Source organism: Histomonas meleagridis (assembly GCF_020186115.1).
Source record: "Histomonas meleagridis strain 2922-C6/04-10x chromosome Unknown scaffold_143, whole genome shotgun sequence".
Lineage (NCBI taxonomy): Eukaryota > Parabasalia > Tritrichomonadida > Dientamoebidae > Histomonas > Histomonas meleagridis.
The window spans coordinates 22,843-42,580 of record NW_027150929.1 but is presented as its reverse complement, the minus strand read 5'-3'; the positions used below and the strand labels follow the sequence as shown (position 1 = coordinate 42,580).

The 19,738-nt window shown below is 27.8% G+C and overlaps 7 protein-coding genes across 7 annotated transcripts; 5 read left to right on the top strand and 2 right to left on the bottom strand.

Annotated features, from left to right (window-relative positions):
- Window positions 1–54: 54 nt before the first annotated feature.
- Window positions 55–1,107, top strand: GO595_009877 (pseudouridine synthase; the record flags this gene model as incomplete). The annotated part of the gene is made up of 1 exon (XM_067923611.1): window positions 55–1,107. The coding sequence occupies one exon, from the start codon at window positions 55–57 to the stop codon at window positions 1,105–1,107; it is 1,053 nt and encodes a 350-aa protein (XP_067769826.1).
- Window positions 1,108–1,118: 11 nt separating this feature from the next.
- On the bottom strand, window positions 1,119–2,144 carry GO595_009876 (uncharacterized protein; the record flags this gene model as incomplete). Its single annotated transcript, XM_067923609.1, has 1 exon — window positions 1,119–2,144. The coding sequence occupies one exon, from the start codon at window positions 2,142–2,144 to the stop codon at window positions 1,119–1,121; it is 1,026 nt and encodes a 341-aa protein (XP_067769825.1).
- A 212-nt stretch (window positions 2,145–2,356) lies between these two features.
- GO595_009875 (uncharacterized protein) lies at window positions 2,357–2,857 on the top strand (the record flags this gene model as incomplete). The annotated part of the gene is made up of 1 exon (XM_067923608.1): window positions 2,357–2,857. The coding sequence occupies one exon, from the start codon at window positions 2,357–2,359 to the stop codon at window positions 2,855–2,857; it is 501 nt and encodes a 166-aa protein (XP_067769824.1).
- A 518-nt stretch (window positions 2,858–3,375) lies between these two features.
- GO595_009874 (potassium/sodium hyperpolarization-activated cyclic nucleotide-gated channel 1) lies at window positions 3,376–4,068 on the bottom strand (the record flags this gene model as incomplete). The annotated part of the gene is made up of 1 exon (XM_067923607.1): window positions 3,376–4,068. The coding sequence occupies one exon, from the start codon at window positions 4,066–4,068 to the stop codon at window positions 3,376–3,378; it is 693 nt and encodes a 230-aa protein (XP_067769823.1).
- Window positions 4,069–5,749: 1,681 nt separating this feature from the next.
- GO595_009873 (uncharacterized protein) lies at window positions 5,750–6,562 on the top strand (the record flags this gene model as incomplete). The annotated part of the gene is made up of 1 exon (XM_067923606.1): window positions 5,750–6,562. One exon carries the CDS (start codon window positions 5,750–5,752, stop codon window positions 6,560–6,562), a length of 813 nt encoding a protein of 270 aa, XP_067769822.1.
- Window positions 6,563–7,187: 625 nt separating this feature from the next.
- On the top strand, window positions 7,188–7,904 carry GO595_009872 (phospholipase; the record flags this gene model as incomplete). Its single annotated transcript, XM_067923605.1, has 1 exon — window positions 7,188–7,904. The coding sequence occupies one exon, from the start codon at window positions 7,188–7,190 to the stop codon at window positions 7,902–7,904; it is 717 nt and encodes a 238-aa protein (XP_067769821.1).
- Window positions 7,905–15,863: 7,959 nt separating this feature from the next.
- GO595_009871 (uncharacterized protein) lies at window positions 15,864–16,208 on the top strand (the record flags this gene model as incomplete). Its single annotated transcript, XM_067923604.1, has 1 exon — window positions 15,864–16,208. The coding sequence occupies one exon, from the start codon at window positions 15,864–15,866 to the stop codon at window positions 16,206–16,208; it is 345 nt and encodes a 114-aa protein (XP_067769820.1).
- Between the last annotated feature and the right edge of the window lie 3,530 nt (window positions 16,209–19,738).

Below are 19,738 nucleotides of genomic sequence, written 5' to 3'. Positions count from 1 at the left end.
GTTTGGTTCTTGTGGCTCTTCCATAAGTAATCGGCAAAACCGCTTAAACCGCCAATGGAAGATTCGACTGATGAAACCCCTCCAAAACCAAAACTCATAGACACAATTGAACCTATTATAATCGGACCCTTTAGATTTATAAAACCATACAAATTTACTTTTAGGTGCGTAGCTAAAGGTAGATGGGAAAATCGTATTTTACTTGATGTATTTTCACAAGAATTTAAACATTGGTCAAGACAACAATTAGAAGAACGAATACTTACTGGTGATATAGTTGTTAATGGAAAACATATTACAAAAGATTATAAAATCAAAGAACATGATATCATAGAACATACAATAACAAGAAAGGAATCTCCTGTTTACAATATACCAATTAAAAAGTTAGACGAAACAGACAAATTTATTGCTTTTTTAAAACCACCATCAGTTCCAATACATGCAACTGGTGGATATTTTTATAATTCTATGATAAAACGCATTGATAATCGATATTTTCCTGTCCATCGCCTCGATAGAGTTACCTCAGGTATCATTGTTATGGCAAAGACAGAAGAATCAGCTCGCGAATTTACACAGCTTCTTAAGAACAACAAAATCCATAAAACATATTTAGCTCGTGTTCTTGGTGAATTCCCAGAAGGCGAGATCAAAATTGATCAACCAATCAGAGAATCAAAGAAAGATCGATCTTTCCGTGAATGTGGTGAAGGTGGTAAAGAAAGTCTTACAATATTCAAGCGCCTTTCTACTAATGGTAAAGAAAGTATTGTCGAGTGTCACCCAATCACAGGAAGAACCCATCAAATCAGAGTTCATCTATCGTATTTGGGGCACCCCATTTCAAACGATCCTTTTTATGGAGGAAACGAACCAACGTTAACCAAAGAAGAAAGTGATGCGTTAAAGGAGGCTGAAAAAAGGGGATTGTGGCCTTCAAATACGGTTATAAAAGGTGATAATCCTGCTTCTCTTTTCAAGATTTATCTTCATTCAATACATTACCAATCAGACCTTTTTGATTTCCATTCACCAGAGCCAGATTGGTGTAATTTGGGCAGTAGTGATAGCGGTGGATTACTACAAAAATGTAATATTAATTAAATATACATATTCTAGAAAGTGCTTTGCTTTCTTTTTGGACTTGCTTCTCTTTTTTTCCTCAAAAATCCTTGTAATGGATCACCAGTTCCTCGTTCTGCATGAAGATATCTATCTTCATACATTCTGATTTTTTTACCTCGAATAGTTCGAGCAATGTTCTGTTGCTCTATCTCTTTTTCTTGCTTAATCATTGATGGAACCATTAATATGCTTGCTGGCTGAAAATAGTCGTCATCATCGGGCGGTTTGGGAGGCTGTGTAAAGTTTCGAAATTTTTTCGTTGCAGAGTCTGCTTGCGCGCCATCAATATCGGATGTTTCCATGAAATTTGGAACCTTCAGCTCGTGCTTGGGGAACGCACGTCCAAAGTCATCAGCAGTAAGATCTTTTCCATCAAAATGATATACTGGATTTAATGGATCAACTCTACGCCTTGTTTTAAATATTCCATCATTGTTAATATCTTTGACGTCAAATGGGTTGTGTGAATTTTGGTTTATACTTATTCTTCTTTTTGGAGTTGCTCCTTCAATATCATCAAGTTTCATAAGATCACGAGGTGGTTTATCTGTCTTATAACTCATAGGATGTGCACCTTCAACATCATCGTTTTTCATTGTGTCACGAATAAATTTTGGTGGTGGTTCATCTGGAACTTTGTATTTTGGAAGATCATATTGAGGATCAACTGGATTAACCATGCGATGTGAACGTGGAAGTTGCCTAATTATTCTTGGATGTGACCCATCAATATCATCTAATTTCATAAGATCAACAGGTGGTTTTGAAGAATCATACATAGGTTTTGATTTTGTCCCTTCAATATCATTAACATTGAAACTATCACGTTGATGAATAGTTTTTGGTACATAATGTGATCCATCAATATCATCAGTTCTTAAAGAAAAAGATTCATTTGGGTTTCTAACTAATCGTTTTTTATTTGGAATTGTTGCTAAATTCATTGTTGTGAGTTTTTCTTCACCACCATGAATGTCGAAAACAATTTGGCTGATGTTGTTTTCTCTTCTCGACATTCTCTTTTAAATAACGTATCGCATTTCAAACAGAGTTTGTCAATATGCCCTCAATGGCAACAAAAACATTAAGTAAAAGGGAAAAAAGTAAAATTGAATTAATACTTGAGGAAGCAGAAAAAGATCTCCTAGGGATTACAGAAGATAAATTTAGCTTAGAAGAATTAGATCAACAATGTAAAGATATTTGGTCTGATTGGGATACTTCTGTAATGGCTTCAAGAAGTATTAGTACATCTTCGAGCACAATTAAGCCAAGCAGTCAAGATGAAAACACAGAAATTAAAAATGAAGATTCATCAGTTTTATCTGAACTTATGATTTCAACTTCTCAAACAAAGCAACCAAATGATGACCATCATTCATATAGCCAAAATGATTCATTTACGTCATCAGGATCTGAGAGAAAACCAATAACAAAATCATCTAAAAAATCCAACACATCACATCACAGAACTAATAACACACGTCCAAAAACAACCAGACATCAATCATATGAGAATACACAGTCAATGACCAGAACAGATGCTGCAAGACTTCGCCAAGAAAATATTGAACTTAAATCGCAACTCACGAAACTACAAACAGCTTTTGATAAAATAAACATCGAACTCAGCAGAACAAAAGAAGAGCTTGCAAAAACAAAAGTACTTTGCTCTAAGCAAAAAAAGACAATTGCTTTCTTAAAAGAAGAAAAGTTTTACGGAAAATGAATAATTAGTTTGTTTTGTTAAACATTTTTGTGATTATTTATTATTAGAATTCAATCGTTTTTTCCCATTTAGCAAAACATTGAATAACATCTTTTTCTAATTTAATTGATTTTATTATTATTTATTTTATTTTATTTATTTGAGTTTTTCTGGAATAATCAAATTGTTATAGTTTATTAGGAGAAAGGATCTTTTGAGCAAATATATTGAATTATTGTTCAATTGTTTTTTAAAAAACATCATTTTTTCATATAAACCTTCTTGTAATCCAACAAGTAACATCCATAAACAAGAAGAATAAAATTAAGCAGTTGCAAGATACTATATGGTGAGATGCAACATCACAATAATTTTTTAATTGAAAAATTTCACCAAACGAAGCAGAAAAACTGATATTAAGTGATTAATATACACTAATCTACAAGTGAAAAAACGTAAAATTTGAAAAATCTTCAAGAATTTGTATCATAAATTTTTTATTTATAAATTTATATAAAAACAGTTTTAGACAACATTTCCTAATTTCCAAACTCGCCTGATGGACCGTCTGGGTCTTCGTAGTCAAAGAGAAATGATGGCGTCAGACAAAAGTCATCATAAACGTCATCCTCAAACCCTGCTTTATCTGCGTTAACAGAAGGCTCTGACTCGCTACAGTCAGCCTCAGTTTTTGGACTGGAATTAGATGAATTACAAGGGTTTGGTGCTGGCGAGGAAAATGAATGTATTGTATTTGTATTATAAGTTGGAAGATTGGGTTGCGGAGTAACAGCAGCAAAGGTTCGCACAGTCCATTCTCGTAATTCGGCATAGTTATTTGTAAGAAAAGGAATAACTTTAAGCACAATTGAAGTCGAATTTTCATGATTTTGTATAGCACTAAAACCCATTTTTTGTAGAGATCCATTAATAGAAGATTTACACCTATCTATAAAAATGCCTAGTTGACGCGTATTGATTGCAATTCCATTTGGAATCCAAAAAATACCACAAACTAAACACCGTTTCCAGTCATCTTCTTTACCACGGACGCAAAAATTCCGGATGGCATTGAGCGATTCAACAAATGTTTCTAATCTTTTACCTCTTCTATTTCTACAATAACGCGAAGTAAGAGCTTCCTTAAGTTTGGTATAATCGGCCTGATCTTGAGGATCTAAAAGTTGAAAGAATTTTGGTTGATATGATGAATTTGCTTCGTGTTTAACCATATTTAGAAAATTGATGATAAGGAAAAAATTGAATTAAATCGTTAACAATTTAAGCAATTTAAACAATATCTAAATTATAATAATGGATTCCGATATCGTTCATCGGTTAGGATATGTGGTTTTCATCCACGGGAGCGGGGTTCGACTCCCCGTATCGGAATTAATTTTTTAATTTTTTCATATTGTCACTTTTTATTTTCACAGAACATGCAAGAAAAGAACAAAGCAAAATCAAAAAAGAAAACTCCACAATCAAGTATTGAATCTTCAAATCCCAATGAAGGAATTTATTTTACGTATGCTGATGTTGGCCTTATTAAATATCAACAATTGATGACTCAACAATTTGAACATATTAAAAATGTTATAGAAGGAATGCAACGTAAACTTGTAAACACAAATGAACAAGTGTTAGAACTAGAACAGGCAACCTAGCATCAAAAATTTTCTTGTGATTCTTTTTTCCTTATCTGATCTAAATAACAAAATAAAAATAAATTTTTATTAATCAATATTTGGATAAATTATTTGACAGGCTTTTAAGAAGTATAACCATACCTTCTTTCCACCATTTGCGTTATTATGTTCCAAAACAGAAATGAGACTATTACTAAGCGATATATAATCTCTATCATTGGCGAACTTATACATTGTGAGAAGCAAAAGGATCTCAATCAAAACAATAACTCTTGAGAAATTGAAGAGAGAAGTTATCAATAAAACAAGAAGAAAACAAAGTTCAGAAAATACTATAATAAAGCTGAAAACTTCATCAACCTTGGAACTAACTTTGATTATTCGAGATGCAGTAAGAGCATATTTGAGTAGATGGAGTGAATAACCAATAACAAATAAGATTGAGTTAACACCGCTAAAAGCAATAATTACTATGCATAATAAGTAGTGAAAATCACTATCAAACCATAGAGATATTATAAATTTTGGAATTGTTGTGAAATTAAATGATTTAAAGTAATTAAAAATATGGAATAAAAAGCCAAAAACTATGAGGGTATTATAAAAAATATAATAATAACTGCTTGTGCTTAAAAGGAATGAGAGAAATCCAGAAATAAAGCCTATTATTGAACATGTATATGAGAGCATTGAATCCCAGTAATTTACTTTTGACTTAGAATATTTCCCAAGCGGTCCAAAGTTAACTTTTGGTGTGGAAGATGGTGACCGTGAGTAAGATGATGAAGTGCCTGATTGTGGTCGCATTTGCAACTGATTTTAACGTCTTTTTGTTACATAGCACTTTTGCAGTGGTCTAAAAAAATTAAAAAATGGAAAAAAACTAAGCCTTTCAAACATTTTTATTGATTATTCTGCAAGGAATTCTTAAAACATTTTTTTTTTAATTAGTTTTACATGTTTATCATTCAATATGTAAAATATAACTTAAATTAAACTTTTTTTTTTGAATGCATTGTAAAAATGATATATCATGAAATATGAATACACATTATTTCTAACTCTCCATTGTTATTCCTTCATAATTTTCATATTTAAAAAAAAGTATATATTATAATAAAATTTTCAAATTTATTGTTTGAATAAACATTTGATTTCCTGCTTTTCGTTGAACAAAGAAAATTTAAAGGGCTCAAGTAAAGTTCATTTGCAGGCAAATCATTGATTTTTCTTTTTTGGAAATGGCGGTTTTTTTTATTGGTCAATGATTGAAGAACTTATTCTTCTCTCTTTCTGCATTGCCTGTATCTCGCTTATATGGATATGGGTAAATCGAAAGGGAGAAAATAGTTTTACTTCAAGTTTACCAAACCATAGAGAGTTCTTCTTTATCAAGGATATCAATAATTTAGGAAAATCACCTACTTTAACCACATCAGACCAAAATGTAGACTTTAATATCAGGAGCCTTCCAACAGTTCGTGCCAAGACAGATCAAAATATTCGAAATAGAAAACATTATTTACCTTCAACGTTATTACCATTTGCTTCTAAAAATGTCCGAGCTAGTGAAATTAAGCCTTCTTATTACGAAGAACAGATTCAAGAGAAACAAACAACACCATCTTCAAATTATCAATCTCAGCGATCTAATCTTTTAATAAGCATTCAAAAAGAAGGCGAAGAGAACTATGAAAAACAGAAAAACGAAGAGAAAGAAAAGAAGAAACAAGAAAGAGAAAAGAAGGAAAAAGAAAGAGAAGAAAGAGAAGAGAAAGCAAAGGCCAAAATACAGCAAAGCAAAGCACAAAGCTCTTCATCAAGTTCTTCCAGCCCATTTAAATTTGATTTCGGCAGTTCATCAATTTTCAATTTCAGCAACTCATCAACAACTTCAAACGCAACTACAAGCTCTTCATCGAGTTCTACAACAGGTGAAAATAAATCTGCAACTGATATAAAATCTGCAACTGATACAAAATCTTCAACTGATACAAAATCCACAGAACTAAAATTTGATTTTGGCATTGGAAGTAAGCCATCATCAACAACAACAGCATTCAATTTCAAATTTTAATTAAAAATTTAAATAGAGATCCTATTAAAATTGTTATCATTTAATTTTTTGTTTAAAATCTTACCTACATTCTTAACCCTTTTTGGTGGGTTTTTCGTGTGTTTTTTGGCTCTTAAAGTTGCTTTGGAATATTTTTCTTAATTTTTGGTTGACTAAAATAGAAATTATGTTTACACATGATATTGAGCACAGAGTTTAGATGTTTATTTTGTTTATGAGAATATGTCAGTGAACTTCATGAATATATATTATGGGGCTTCAAAGAATTTGATGAAGTCTCGAACCTGACATTATATTATTCTTGTTTCATCATTATCATTGGTGTGGTAAAAAATTTAGAATTGAGCACTAAATTGAAAAACAATTTTTAGTTCCAAGTAACGCTCAGAATTTAATTCAATCTTTGAACAACATAATTAACCGAAATGTTCAAAAATCAGGAATTCCTGATGTAACATTTATATTCATTTAAATTTCATACTTATTTATCAATTCATTTGATGCTTAATTCTCATTATAAAAGATATATCTTCATATTATAATTTCATATGAAGATATTTAAATTCATAATAAAGAGGAATTAAGTCAAACGACAGAATTCACAGCTTTACAAATTTTCATCTCTATGTTTACCTTATTATTCGGATTTGCACTTTCTTGGGGCGCTAAGTCACATAGGTCCCTTGCCACACACGCACTCGCAATCCTTAAGAAAGATAAGTCATCTGTTTATAACTTCTATCACGTTGATGCTTGGAGTCAATTATATACTGGCTGCGTTGACCCAGACAAAGTTGAAGCTGCTTCAGGAACACACTACTATGTTTATGATGGAAAAGAGAACACTGGTCAATACTATTCAAATGCAAAGAGACATGCTTCTGATGAATCTGCTAGAACACTTTTAGATAAGCACTATGCCAACGCTGTTAAGTCATACAAGGCTGGTGATGTAAATAATGCATTCCTTGAAATTGGACGTGCTTGTCATTATGTTGGTGATATCAGCTGCCCACCACACGCTGCCGGAATTCAATATCCAGTTCTTTCTATCTTCACAAACTACCACAAGTTATTCGAAACATATGCAAATTCTGTGATGCCAACAGATGAATCTAAATACCACGCAACAACAGCTAAGAGCTACTACGGAACATTCGACGGAAACAAGATGGGTGTAACTCTTAATGATCTTGCAAAGAGGGCTGCTAATCAAAAGGATAATGTCAAGACAAAGACAGAGAGTAAATGGGATCAAGGTATTGTAGCAACATCAAAGTACGGTGAAATTTACACTGCTGTTCTTCTCGAGAAATTCTACAGAGAAGTTGGTGGAAAGTAAAAAGTTTTAACTCTTAATTTCCAGTTTACAAAACCGTTTTGTATTCAATTAAAAGGACAATATTTTATTGAAAAGTGTCACCGTGAAAAGTTTTAACGTTTTATTGATACCAACTTCGTATCAACTACTTGAATTCACAATTGCTTTGGGATCATAAAACAAACTGTAAGTGTAGCACATCATAAAATGACTTTATTCCATAATGCGTAAATCTGAATTTATATTTACACAAGTTTAAACGATAAATAAGGAATTTATTTATTAATGTATATATATATATATATATATATATATATATATATATATATATAAACACATTATCCAAAATCGCTTATCACACTCGATGACAGCACTGCCTGTTCCATTATTTCCATTTGTAACAAATGATTCTTATGACGATTTCTTATGAATAATATCGCGATGACAATAACCACAATGAGTAACACGCCCCCGCCAACTGACAAACCGATGATCATTTTCAAGTTTAGATTTTTATTATTTTCATCTTCGTCATCTTTTGAATCTTTCGTATAATTGCAAACGTCGAAATAATTATTTGGTTCCGTTGCAAGAATTTGATTCCATTCGTATGTATTATTATAGTTATAATTATCATAATTTTTAACATACGGCAAACATAAAGTAATATTATACACGTCATGATTACTTATATTTATTTTACTTTGATTTAAATAATCGAAAATTTTCGGGTTAAAGTTTGGTGGTTTCTCTGGTAATGATATAATTGATAATGAAGAACAATCATCGAAAATATGTTCAGCGTTAATCGAAACAGTATATAACAAAGGAATATGTATTAATGTTAATGAAGAACAACCTTTAAAGAAAGAATCACCATCAAAGATTGTTAAATGTTCGAAAATTACTGATGTCAAAGCTTTACAATTTTCGAATGTGTTACTTTTAATCGAAATCAATTGTTTTAATTCTAATGTTTCAATTGATACACAATTAGAAAAAGCAAATGAATCGATTGTCGAAACATTATCGATTAAAATATTTTTCAAATTTATACAATTCGAAAAACTTTTTATTCCAATAGTATATAAATTCGGGAAAATGATTGTTGTTAAATTAATACAATTCTCAAATGAAGAAGTATAAATATTTTCGACATTATTAAATGTTACATTTCTAAGCGAATTACAATTTTTAAATAAATTATTATTAATGTTTTTGATTAATGGTAAATCAATTGTTAAAAGATTTATACAGTTTTCAAATGCGGATGAACCAATATCAATAACATTTTGGAAATTAAATGTTTGAATTAAATAGCAATTACGAAATACATTTTCGGATATATTTTTAATTTTTGGTATATTCAAATATTTTAATTTTGTACAATTCATAAATGCATTTAAATTAATATAAATTAAATTTGTTAATGAAATTGATTGAAGATTAACACAACCAAAAAATGTATTTTCTTTTAATTCTTTTATATTAGTATTATTAAAACTAATTAAATAAATACAATATGAAAAACAATTAGAACCAATTTCTTTTAAGTTATGGAAATTAGCATTTACAATTGTAAAAGAATAAAAGAAACTATGATCAGATAATATTTCAACATTAGGAACTCTAATGTTGATAAATATATTTGTCCTTCAAAACAACTATAACCAACTTTAGTTAAATTCGGTGCAATAAAACTTGTTAAAATTGTATTCTTGAAAACATTATTACCAATTTGTTCTAACTTTGGTAAATTTAATGATATTTGTCCACAATTTTGAAACCCTTCATTTTCAATGAATTTTAATGAAGGTAAATTAATATCTTTAATTATTGTATAAGAAAAAGAATTATCACCAGCAATTTCTAAACACGGCAAATCAACATTAAAGTAATAACAATTATAAAAACATCTTTCACCAATAGATATAACATTTAATTGAACCTTGTGAGGTTCGAGCCTCTAGAGAGACTGAAGCGTTAGGATTGAATGTTGAAGCTTGAGTAATTAATCGATGCCTTAATCCGCGTTTGACATTTTTCTTTGTTTTTCTAATCCTTCGTTTAATTGCTTTCTTTGCCATTTAATTAAAAATAAAAATATTAATTTATAAGTATTGAACTCTTGCTCTCCATCCGCGTTGTACCGGCACATTATAAACTTGTTCTTGACGTTCTGACGAAACTATTTCTTCCTTTTGCTCCGAACCTTGCTCGTCATTTCTTGTTTGTTCGACCGAAGGAATTTCCTCAGCATCAATATAAATATCATTCTTTAAACTTCTGTATTTCTTCTTAAGCTTTTTATGCTTACCTGTTAATTTATCTAATCGTGAATTTAATTCAATTATATGTTCTATCAATAACTGGTCATTTGATTAATAAACTTTACCGTCGTTGTTGTTTTTAATTACTTTTTGACTAACCGTTGGAGTTTTTGATTTCTTTGCTGTAACTCTAGCGTTACCGTTCTTGAAAAATTTGACGTCGAAGAATTCATTTTCAATTCCTTTTTTAGCATTAGCAATTATAATTTCTTTTTCTTCTTGTGTTAAATCTTTTACCGCTTTCTTTGTTATCTTAACATCAGATGTTTTTTCTTCATCAACATTTTCGTTTTCCTCTCCTAATACAATTTCTGTTTCTGTCTCGTGTGAAATTCGAGCCTATAGCGAGATAGTTTCGTGTGAACTCAAAACTTCATTATCTGTCATTTATTAAATATAAAAAAATAAAAAATCATTTATTGAATTACATTATTCTATGCAAATTTAGTATCTCCCGAGGTGTATGGCTGAACTGCTGATCTCATTTGACCTGCTTTGTATTTTCTTCCGCCGAGTATTACGTCGCCAATAAATTTTGGTCTTGTTAATTGACCGTAAATTTTGTCTCCTGCTTGAATCCACGGTTAAGTTTTATCCGAAATCTTTTGATCTGTATCTAAAACACGTTCGGCTACTTCTTTTCCTTTATCTACGGCTCGTTTAATTTTGTCTTTAATCTTACCGTCAGGCACTGCATCAACTATTTTATATATTTTATCCTTTATATCTCCTTTACGCCTTTTTACTGTATCAATTATTCCAGGAGTCATTTTGCCAAATTCAATTCCACGACTGATTATTGGCGAGACTTTACCGTAAATTTTCTTTCCTTTATCAATAATGTTTCTTACAAGTCTTCCTGCACCTTGAATAAATTTATTATTCCACCGAATATACGACCTATTCTCATTTAATATAATTAAAAAAACGTTTTAATAATACTTAAATGAGTCTAAACGTTAATAGAGAGATTGACAAAACACATTTTAAAACTTACAGTCACGTTAAAAAACACGTGCAAAATAAATTTCCAAATGTGAGTGAAAAGAAAATTAAAATAGTAATTTCAAAAAGATTGAAGGATAAATTCATTAAAACAAAAGATATAAAACTTTATATGATAAAAATATTTTCATATATTCCGAATTGTTGGTTTCATGATTTATACGATAATACAGATAAATAAAACTCCAAGATATTGGCATGTATATATCGGAACAAATAATAGATATGTTTATTGTCTGCCGTTGATGTCAAAATCAGCGTCTGCGGTTCATGATACATTAAAACAATTTATCGAAAAATTCCATCCAGTAAAAGTGACGTCAGATGAAAAACCAGCATTTATCGAAAAGAATGATTTAAAACTTTTTTCTAATAATAAAGTCGCCGTTCACACAATATCAGATAAAAACCATTCGTCTTTAGGCATTATTGATAGATTCATGCGAACAATATGAGATATGAACACTACATCGGAGAAGTCAAAACATCAATCACATGATGAAAAATACACATTCATTAGTCCAGAAAGAATGAAAAAGTTTTTAAATACTTACAATAATACTTACCACTCCGCGATCGGATGCTCACCGAAGGAAATGTTTGATAATAATGATTTAGAAAAAGAATATATATTTAAATGTTTAGAATCTTCTGAAAAACAAAAACGCATTAAAATTTTAATTCTTTATGTCGGTTCATTTGTACGTTATATATTACCGCGTCGTGAAGCGCCATACAGCGCCGGAGCTCGGAGAGCTCTTGGAATAACTAAGAAAAGATTTCAAATCAGCCTAAAATGTTATAAAATTGATGAACGGAAAGGCAACATGTACGTTTTAATTGTTCAAGACGGAACGGTCATTACTAAACCAAGATTTATATCAATACCGATTGGTAATAATAAGCCTGATAATATTATATATGCGTCAACTATTCCTGGTAAATGGAACGGTACCGTTGAGTCAATTTTATCATTTAATCCTAGAACGAATAAGTATAAAGTACTTTTTACCGTTCCTGGGGGACGTTCGTATAAAAATGGAATTCCTGCTTCATTTCTCCGCGGTAATACTTATCATAAACAGTCAGAAATCGAAGAATATTTTTTGTTGATGCCTCAAATTCGATTCCCAGACGTAGCGTTTTTCGTTAATGCCTTACGTTCAATTTCCGAACCTATTGAATTTTATTTTTAAACTTTTTTTTATTCTTCCTTAACGTTCACGTCATCCTTTGTCATTAACACCGTTATAAACTTCGTCATTCAATATTTTTTACGTTTAACATGAAATTCAATGACAATTCGAAAAATTTTACGTTTGAACTAATTGATAACACCATTTTCAATACTCATTCAAACATCATCACTGCCTTCCAATTTTTCGTCTCTAACGTTCATTCATCATGAAAATTTTTTTCAATGTAAAATAATTCAATGGTTAACTTTGTACGTCAATTCAATGCTCCTGTCGAGAAAAACGCGATTTATAATTTTAATACTTAATAAAAACTTTCTCAAAACTCATTCAAATCATTTCGCTCGCCAATTCTTCACTACTTATCCGATTATTAATCGTTTTGCCACTGAATTAAATGATGATTCATAGAAATTTACATTTGCCATTTATCGTAGATATTATTATTTATATATTCGGATAATTTTTACAACAAATTTTACAACAATTACTCAACCGTTAAAATTCATCAACCGTCATTTTCGACGTACGTTAATTTATTCCAATAATTAAATGGGAAATCGTTAAAAAAAAAATTTTTGGAATCCGTTAAAAAAAGTTTATTTTTTACAATCCACTTTTTCGGCGGTCGTTCAAATTCATTAAACGTCATTTTTTCCGATATATCCAGTCAATTTATCATAAACGGATTATATTACGAACGTTAATTTTTTTCAGAGGTTGACTTCAATTTTTTATTCAACCCATTTTATAACCTATGAGGAAATGGTGTGAACGTGCGATTTTTGGCATCCGTTAAATGATGATATGTGATATGAAAAGTAATGACATGTTAAATGAAATATACAGACATGTTGGTACTCTACAACCTAATACGAGAATTTGAATACCTTGTTCTCAAAAAGTGAAAATGCCTTTCAATCATGCGTGATTTTTTGAATAGCATTGAAAAAATCGCATTCAAAATATTTTTGTGAGAAAATATTCCTTCTCAAAATTGATTTCTAGGTTTTCCTTTTTTTGCCATAAAAATTTCTAAAGATTTATAAAATGCCATCCAACGGATATTACATTCATTCTTTACCATTATTGCTAATACCCATTATAAAAAATAATAAAAACTTGTGAAAATTGCTTTACTCGTGATTAAAACGAAATGCTTTAAATCGTAAATTTTCTCCATTAGAATCTTTAACACTTGAATTGAAATAAATTAATTTTAGATAATCATTGGAATTAGTTAGATTAAAATATAAATTATTTGTACAATAAATTTCACTTATAGAATCAATAGAATTATTAATATCATTTTCATATTCAGTTGGTATATATTTCATAACAACCCCTCATATCATAACTTTAAGTTAATAAAAAATATTATTTTTTATATAAGTTGTATGTACTAATTCAACCGATTAAAGTAAACTAAATTCTTTTTGGTGAAGAAAAAAAAATAAATTTAAATTTTGTTACTATAGTATATATAGGGTGTGCAAAAAGGCCTGATCCCACCCTTTTTTTTGATGAATAAAAAAATATATATTAACTATTTACTTTTATTTAAAGAAGTGGTCTTCTTGATTCCTAGTCACTTATTAAAGTATTTTTTTCTTTAGTACCAATCTAGTTAAAGCTCTTAAAAAGTAGCAATTCCAAACATAAAAGCAATTTCATTTTTTTTTTCATATTATGAATTTTTCTCCATACTCTTTCAATTTTCCTTAAATATTCCAAAGAATAAAATATTATACTAACTTTAATCTAATGAATAATATAAGTAAAAATTTCTTTTAATGTTTTTATATTTAGATTTTTGAATTATATATTTTCAATATGAATGATACAGTTAAATCTATATCCCTTTATTTATTTCATATGGATCCATTTTTGATAATTAATATTTTTAAAAAAATTATAATTTATTTTGATTAATTAAGTATTATAGATTAAATTTGTATTTATGATTTAATCTGTATATCCATATCATTTTTGTCTATTTTATAAAATAATTAGACATTATTTTTTACATTGAAATTTCTAATATATTATCATTTTGATTTTAATACTTTGTTTCATAAATATATTAATAAAATTATATGTAGAAAATATTTTTTACCCCCTATTATTATTAAAAATTTATATTTATACTAGAAAATAATTAATGAATTATAAAAATTGTAAATTACAATATAAATTAAAGATTAAGAATCACAAAAAAGACATCTAAGAGTTACCTTTAAAATGTATTAATGTTGAACTATACTTTTTCTTAATCAATAAACAGATTTTAATAATGAAATTTTTACTGAATATTGTTTATCATCAAAATTATTCATTAGTTTTTCATTGACATTTTTCTATTTAATTATATATATATATATTGACCAATTTTAAATGATTTATCAAATAATTTATCAAATATTGAGTAATGCATATTTTTTGATAAATCTCTGGAATATATATAAAGAAGGAAAACATTAGAACTTATGTTTGGTGAACATATATCAAGGAAGTCTAGAAACAAATCATTAATAAAAAGGCAATAATTATTAATTTTTTCTATGGCTTTTTTAACTTTTTTCTTATTATACTTTCATAAATGACTAAGCACATTTATATAGATCATTAAAAATTAAATGAATATTTTCGATTACCTTAAGGAATGGGAAAAATTCATACTTTCCCCCTATTTATTATTTTAATCTTTATCTACTATTCTACTATATATATTATATATTATAATATATATTTCATGAAATGTGATATGAAATTGGAATTAAAAATGTCAAAATCACAAAAAGCAATTAAAATGCACATGAAAAATGGTAATCAAATTAAAGAACAAAGGGAAAGGTATTGTAGGGTATTTCAAAATCCCGTATAACCTCATGAAAAAAAAATTACAAATTATCAAAAATAAACAAAATCATTTGTAAATTTATAGAATTTTATGGATATTTAAATATGCATAGAAAAATATTGGAAAAAATAAAAATTTAAAGAAATTGCATAATTTATTGATTTTCACACATTTCCGAAAATTAGTAATAATATTAATCTTTATATATACATGAATATATTTTATATGTTTAAAATGATTTTATTATTTTATATTTTGAAAAAAATGAAAATTTTATTTTCCCTTATGAGTACAACTTTTCTGTCTATGTTTGTTTGCATATTTTCTCTCAAAATATCTATCGTCATTGAATTTTTTGGAAATAAAATAAAAATATATTTATTTTCTATGTTTTTTTCGATAAATTCCCTCATTATTATGCTTCACTTATTATGTATTTATTATTTTCAGAGAATGAAAAGAATTGGCTCCTAATTTTTTTCGTTTACACTACTCTATTACGCCCTTATTTATGCCAAATTACAAATTCACTTTTTGAATCAAATGATGATTCTATTAAAACCCATCAAAAGTTCAGCCATAATTTAGTATGTCAGGCTGGAGTAAGTTGTTATCTGTTGGAAAAGTTGATGAATTAGCTTCTCTTCTAGGATGTGATATAGATGGATTAAAAAATTACATTAATTCTTCATCAACATCAATATCTCAACCAAAAGGGAATGACCTATGGATTACATCTTTGGATGGTACTTGGGGAACATGGGATGGAAAAGTCATATCAATATATTATCATTCATACAATAGACACTCTGCAACAACAGTGGGTAAACTCGGTTTCAAGAGGAGTGTTGCAGAAGCTGGTCATTGGGCAGTCAGTATTCAAACAAGAGCCTTAGGTGGCAATAAAGCTTATTACAACAATGACTTTAAATAAAACCTTCAATTCCTTTTTATTTTGGAACTTTATAATTATTTGCCAAAAAAATTGTGAGAATTTTTTTCCGCCAGAAATAAAATGCCGATTTCCGTTTAAAATAATACACACCTCTAAATATAACTAGGGTGGATTTCCATGGGCAAAAATTCGCAATATGGGAATTTCATTATATGAAAACACGATTGAATAAAAACTTCGTTTATGAAAGTATAGAAAAATAATTATAATTATATGTATTATTTATATCACTTTCGTTTATTGACATATGGTGAAGCTTTAGATATTAAACGTACAAAAAATTTTTAATCGCCCTATAATGATAATCTTATCCGAAGTGATCGAGAAACCTACATTTTTTATCAATTTTTTTATATTTTTACTAAATTATATAGAACTATTTTAATATAATCTCATGAGATTTATGTCCCAATAATTATTATAACATTAATTCATAATGGAAGAGTGTTTATCACTATTCTTTGCATACAAAATGCATTTCCAACAATATAGAAACTTTTTGAATCAAATGATGTTTAGAATTAACAGCTTTTGACGCTGAATTTTCTGTATAAATATTGAATTATCATTCAATAATTGAATGGACATCATTTTTTGAATAATTATTACATTTTTTTTCGAGATTACGAGATATTTGCTTGGAAAAAATTCTGGAATATATTCGTCTTTCGCTATAGACCTGAGAAATGTGGCTGAAATCCCAAATTACAATATTTTTTTAAATTGCATTATCTTAATAAAATTTCATTTATAATGACTTTAATAATATTTTATTAATGGTTTCAACTCACATCACGTTTATTAATGAATCATATTAATGAATTTCTTTGATTTTTAAAAATATATATGATAATCTTCACATCAAATATATGTAAAAAATTAATGGAACTAAAGTACATATAGAATATTAAGGTATAACATGTCATATGATTGATTCATGATAATTTTTTTCAAAAATTAAATTTTCGAAATTTCGAAATTTACAACAAAAAATTTAAACAAATCAAAATTTAAATAATATAATAATACAGCTTTTCTATTTTATACCCAAATTTTCGAAAAATAAAAAATTGATCATAACAATAATAGAAATGGATTTTTACTTATTCTGATTCTTCTTCTTCTTCATTGCAATCAATTACTTTCGTGAACTTTGTGTCTGCAATTAATTGAACTGCTGCCCTAAACATTTGATTCTGATTGTGAATTACATTCCATCTCCACATGAATTCTGATATATGTTCATTGACTTTGTTTTCTGGGATTCCTTCATATCTTTTATTGATTTTTTTAAGTTCCCTTCAAAGTCTTTCTATAATTTGAGTGTGCGCCTTAGTTTCAGGATCAACAAAATTACATGAATGATTCACAGTTTCATGCTCATAATCATCGTAATCATCAAGAAAATCATATGCTTTCCAGCAATCAGAAATTATTTTTGTTTCAGGTAATATATGAATACGAATCTCTTCTTCTAATGTTTCTCTTGTTCGATCTGGCACAACAAGACAAAAGAATTGTCTATCTTCAATACAAATTCCCCCAAAGATCCATACTTGATTTAAACCCCGTCCAACATTATACTTTCTTCGACACATTAAAGTTTCATCTATTTGAACAGTTTTACCTGGACCACCGACAATAAAACCTTCTAAAGATAAAACATATGCATCACATGCATTTCGAAATAATGTAAAATAATATGTTACGGTGTTTCTACTAACTCCTACTTCTCTCGCAGTATCTTTACATGAATATTTATATGCCCAACAATATAATAAATGAAAAATTTTTGAAAGAAATATTTTTGCTGAATAAAAAATACTTCCATATAAAATGCTTTTGGATTTATGGCAATTAGGACACATCCATTTATACCCAAATCCTTTTGAGGAATCTCTGTAAACCTGCATATCGAATTCACAGTTTTCACATTTCATTTGATTGTAAATAACACCATTTTGTAATGCAAATTGAATTGCTGCGTCTTCATTGGTAAAAAGCCAAAAATAAGCAAGAGTACTGTCAATAAATGGAAATGAAGATTGCTGAGGCTGATTGTAATTCATAATAGAAAATAAATATTAAACGCATAATATGTAAAATATTGAATTATAATGCATATAAAGGAAAAGCAAAATTGCATGTATAATAGGAATATTTGTTTATAAGTTTGAATTAGTTATTAGTAATTATTATAATTTTGTACAGTCAATAAATCAATATATCATATATTAAAATACTAATATATTAAAATACTAATATATTAAAATACTAATATATTAAAATACTAATATATGAAAAATTTCTATTTATAAAATAGACAAAAATGATATGGATATACAGATTAAATCATAAATACAAATTTAATCTATAATACTTAATTAATCAAAATAAATTATAATTTTTTGAAAATATTAATTATCAAAAAAAAAAAAAAAAAAAATGGATCCATATGAAATAAATAAAGGGATATAGATTTAACTGTATCATTCATATTGAAAATATATAATTCAAAAATCTAAATATAAAAACATTAAAAGAAATTTTTACTTATATTATTCATTAGATTAAAGTTAGTATAATATTTTATTCTTTGGAATATTTAAGGAAAATTGAAAGAGTATGGAGAAAAATTCATAATATGATTTAAAAAATGAAATTGCTTTTATGTTTGGAATTGCTACTTTTTAAGAGCTTTAACTAGATTGGTACTAAAGAAAAAAATACTTTAATAAGTGACTAGGAATCAAGAAGACCACTTCTTTAAATAAAAGTAAATAGTTAATATATATTTTTTTATTCTTCAAAAAAAAGGGTGGGATCAGGCCTTTTGCCCACCCCTATACTTATAAATATTTAACCATTTATCCTCTATTATTATTTAATTGCATTTATGGGATCTACCTTATTTAATATCTTTTAATTCAAATTCATTAAGTAAAATTACTTTTATTACATTTCAAAATACTTTTGTTTATTATGTATAATATTTAATCAATAAAAAGTTTTATTAATTATATTAAATATATGCCTATTGTTTATTAATAGATTGAGATAACTTTTGATATTTAAATAAAATTTACATCTCATTTTATAAGTTATAAAAGAGAGCATAAAATAATGTAAAAAACATTGCTTATATTTCTATAAACTAATTAATTTAATATTTCTCTTAAAAATATAATATTTACTCATATTTTTTGATTTTATTCATGCTACATCATATTTGTTCATGAATATATATATAAATATATATATTCTGATTATGCTTTTATAAATTGGGGCTTTATAGATATTTGTTGACATATTAACAATATTACAAAAGATCAAATTAATATATTAATTAAATGATAATTTAAGATGTTACTCTAATTGATAAAACTTATTTTTATGCGCGCAATAACATAATAGATGTTGAATTACCTTATTCTCTTTATTACAATGGAACAACTAGCTAAGACATTATTACATGAAATTATAATACTTAAATCAACAATGTCAAAATC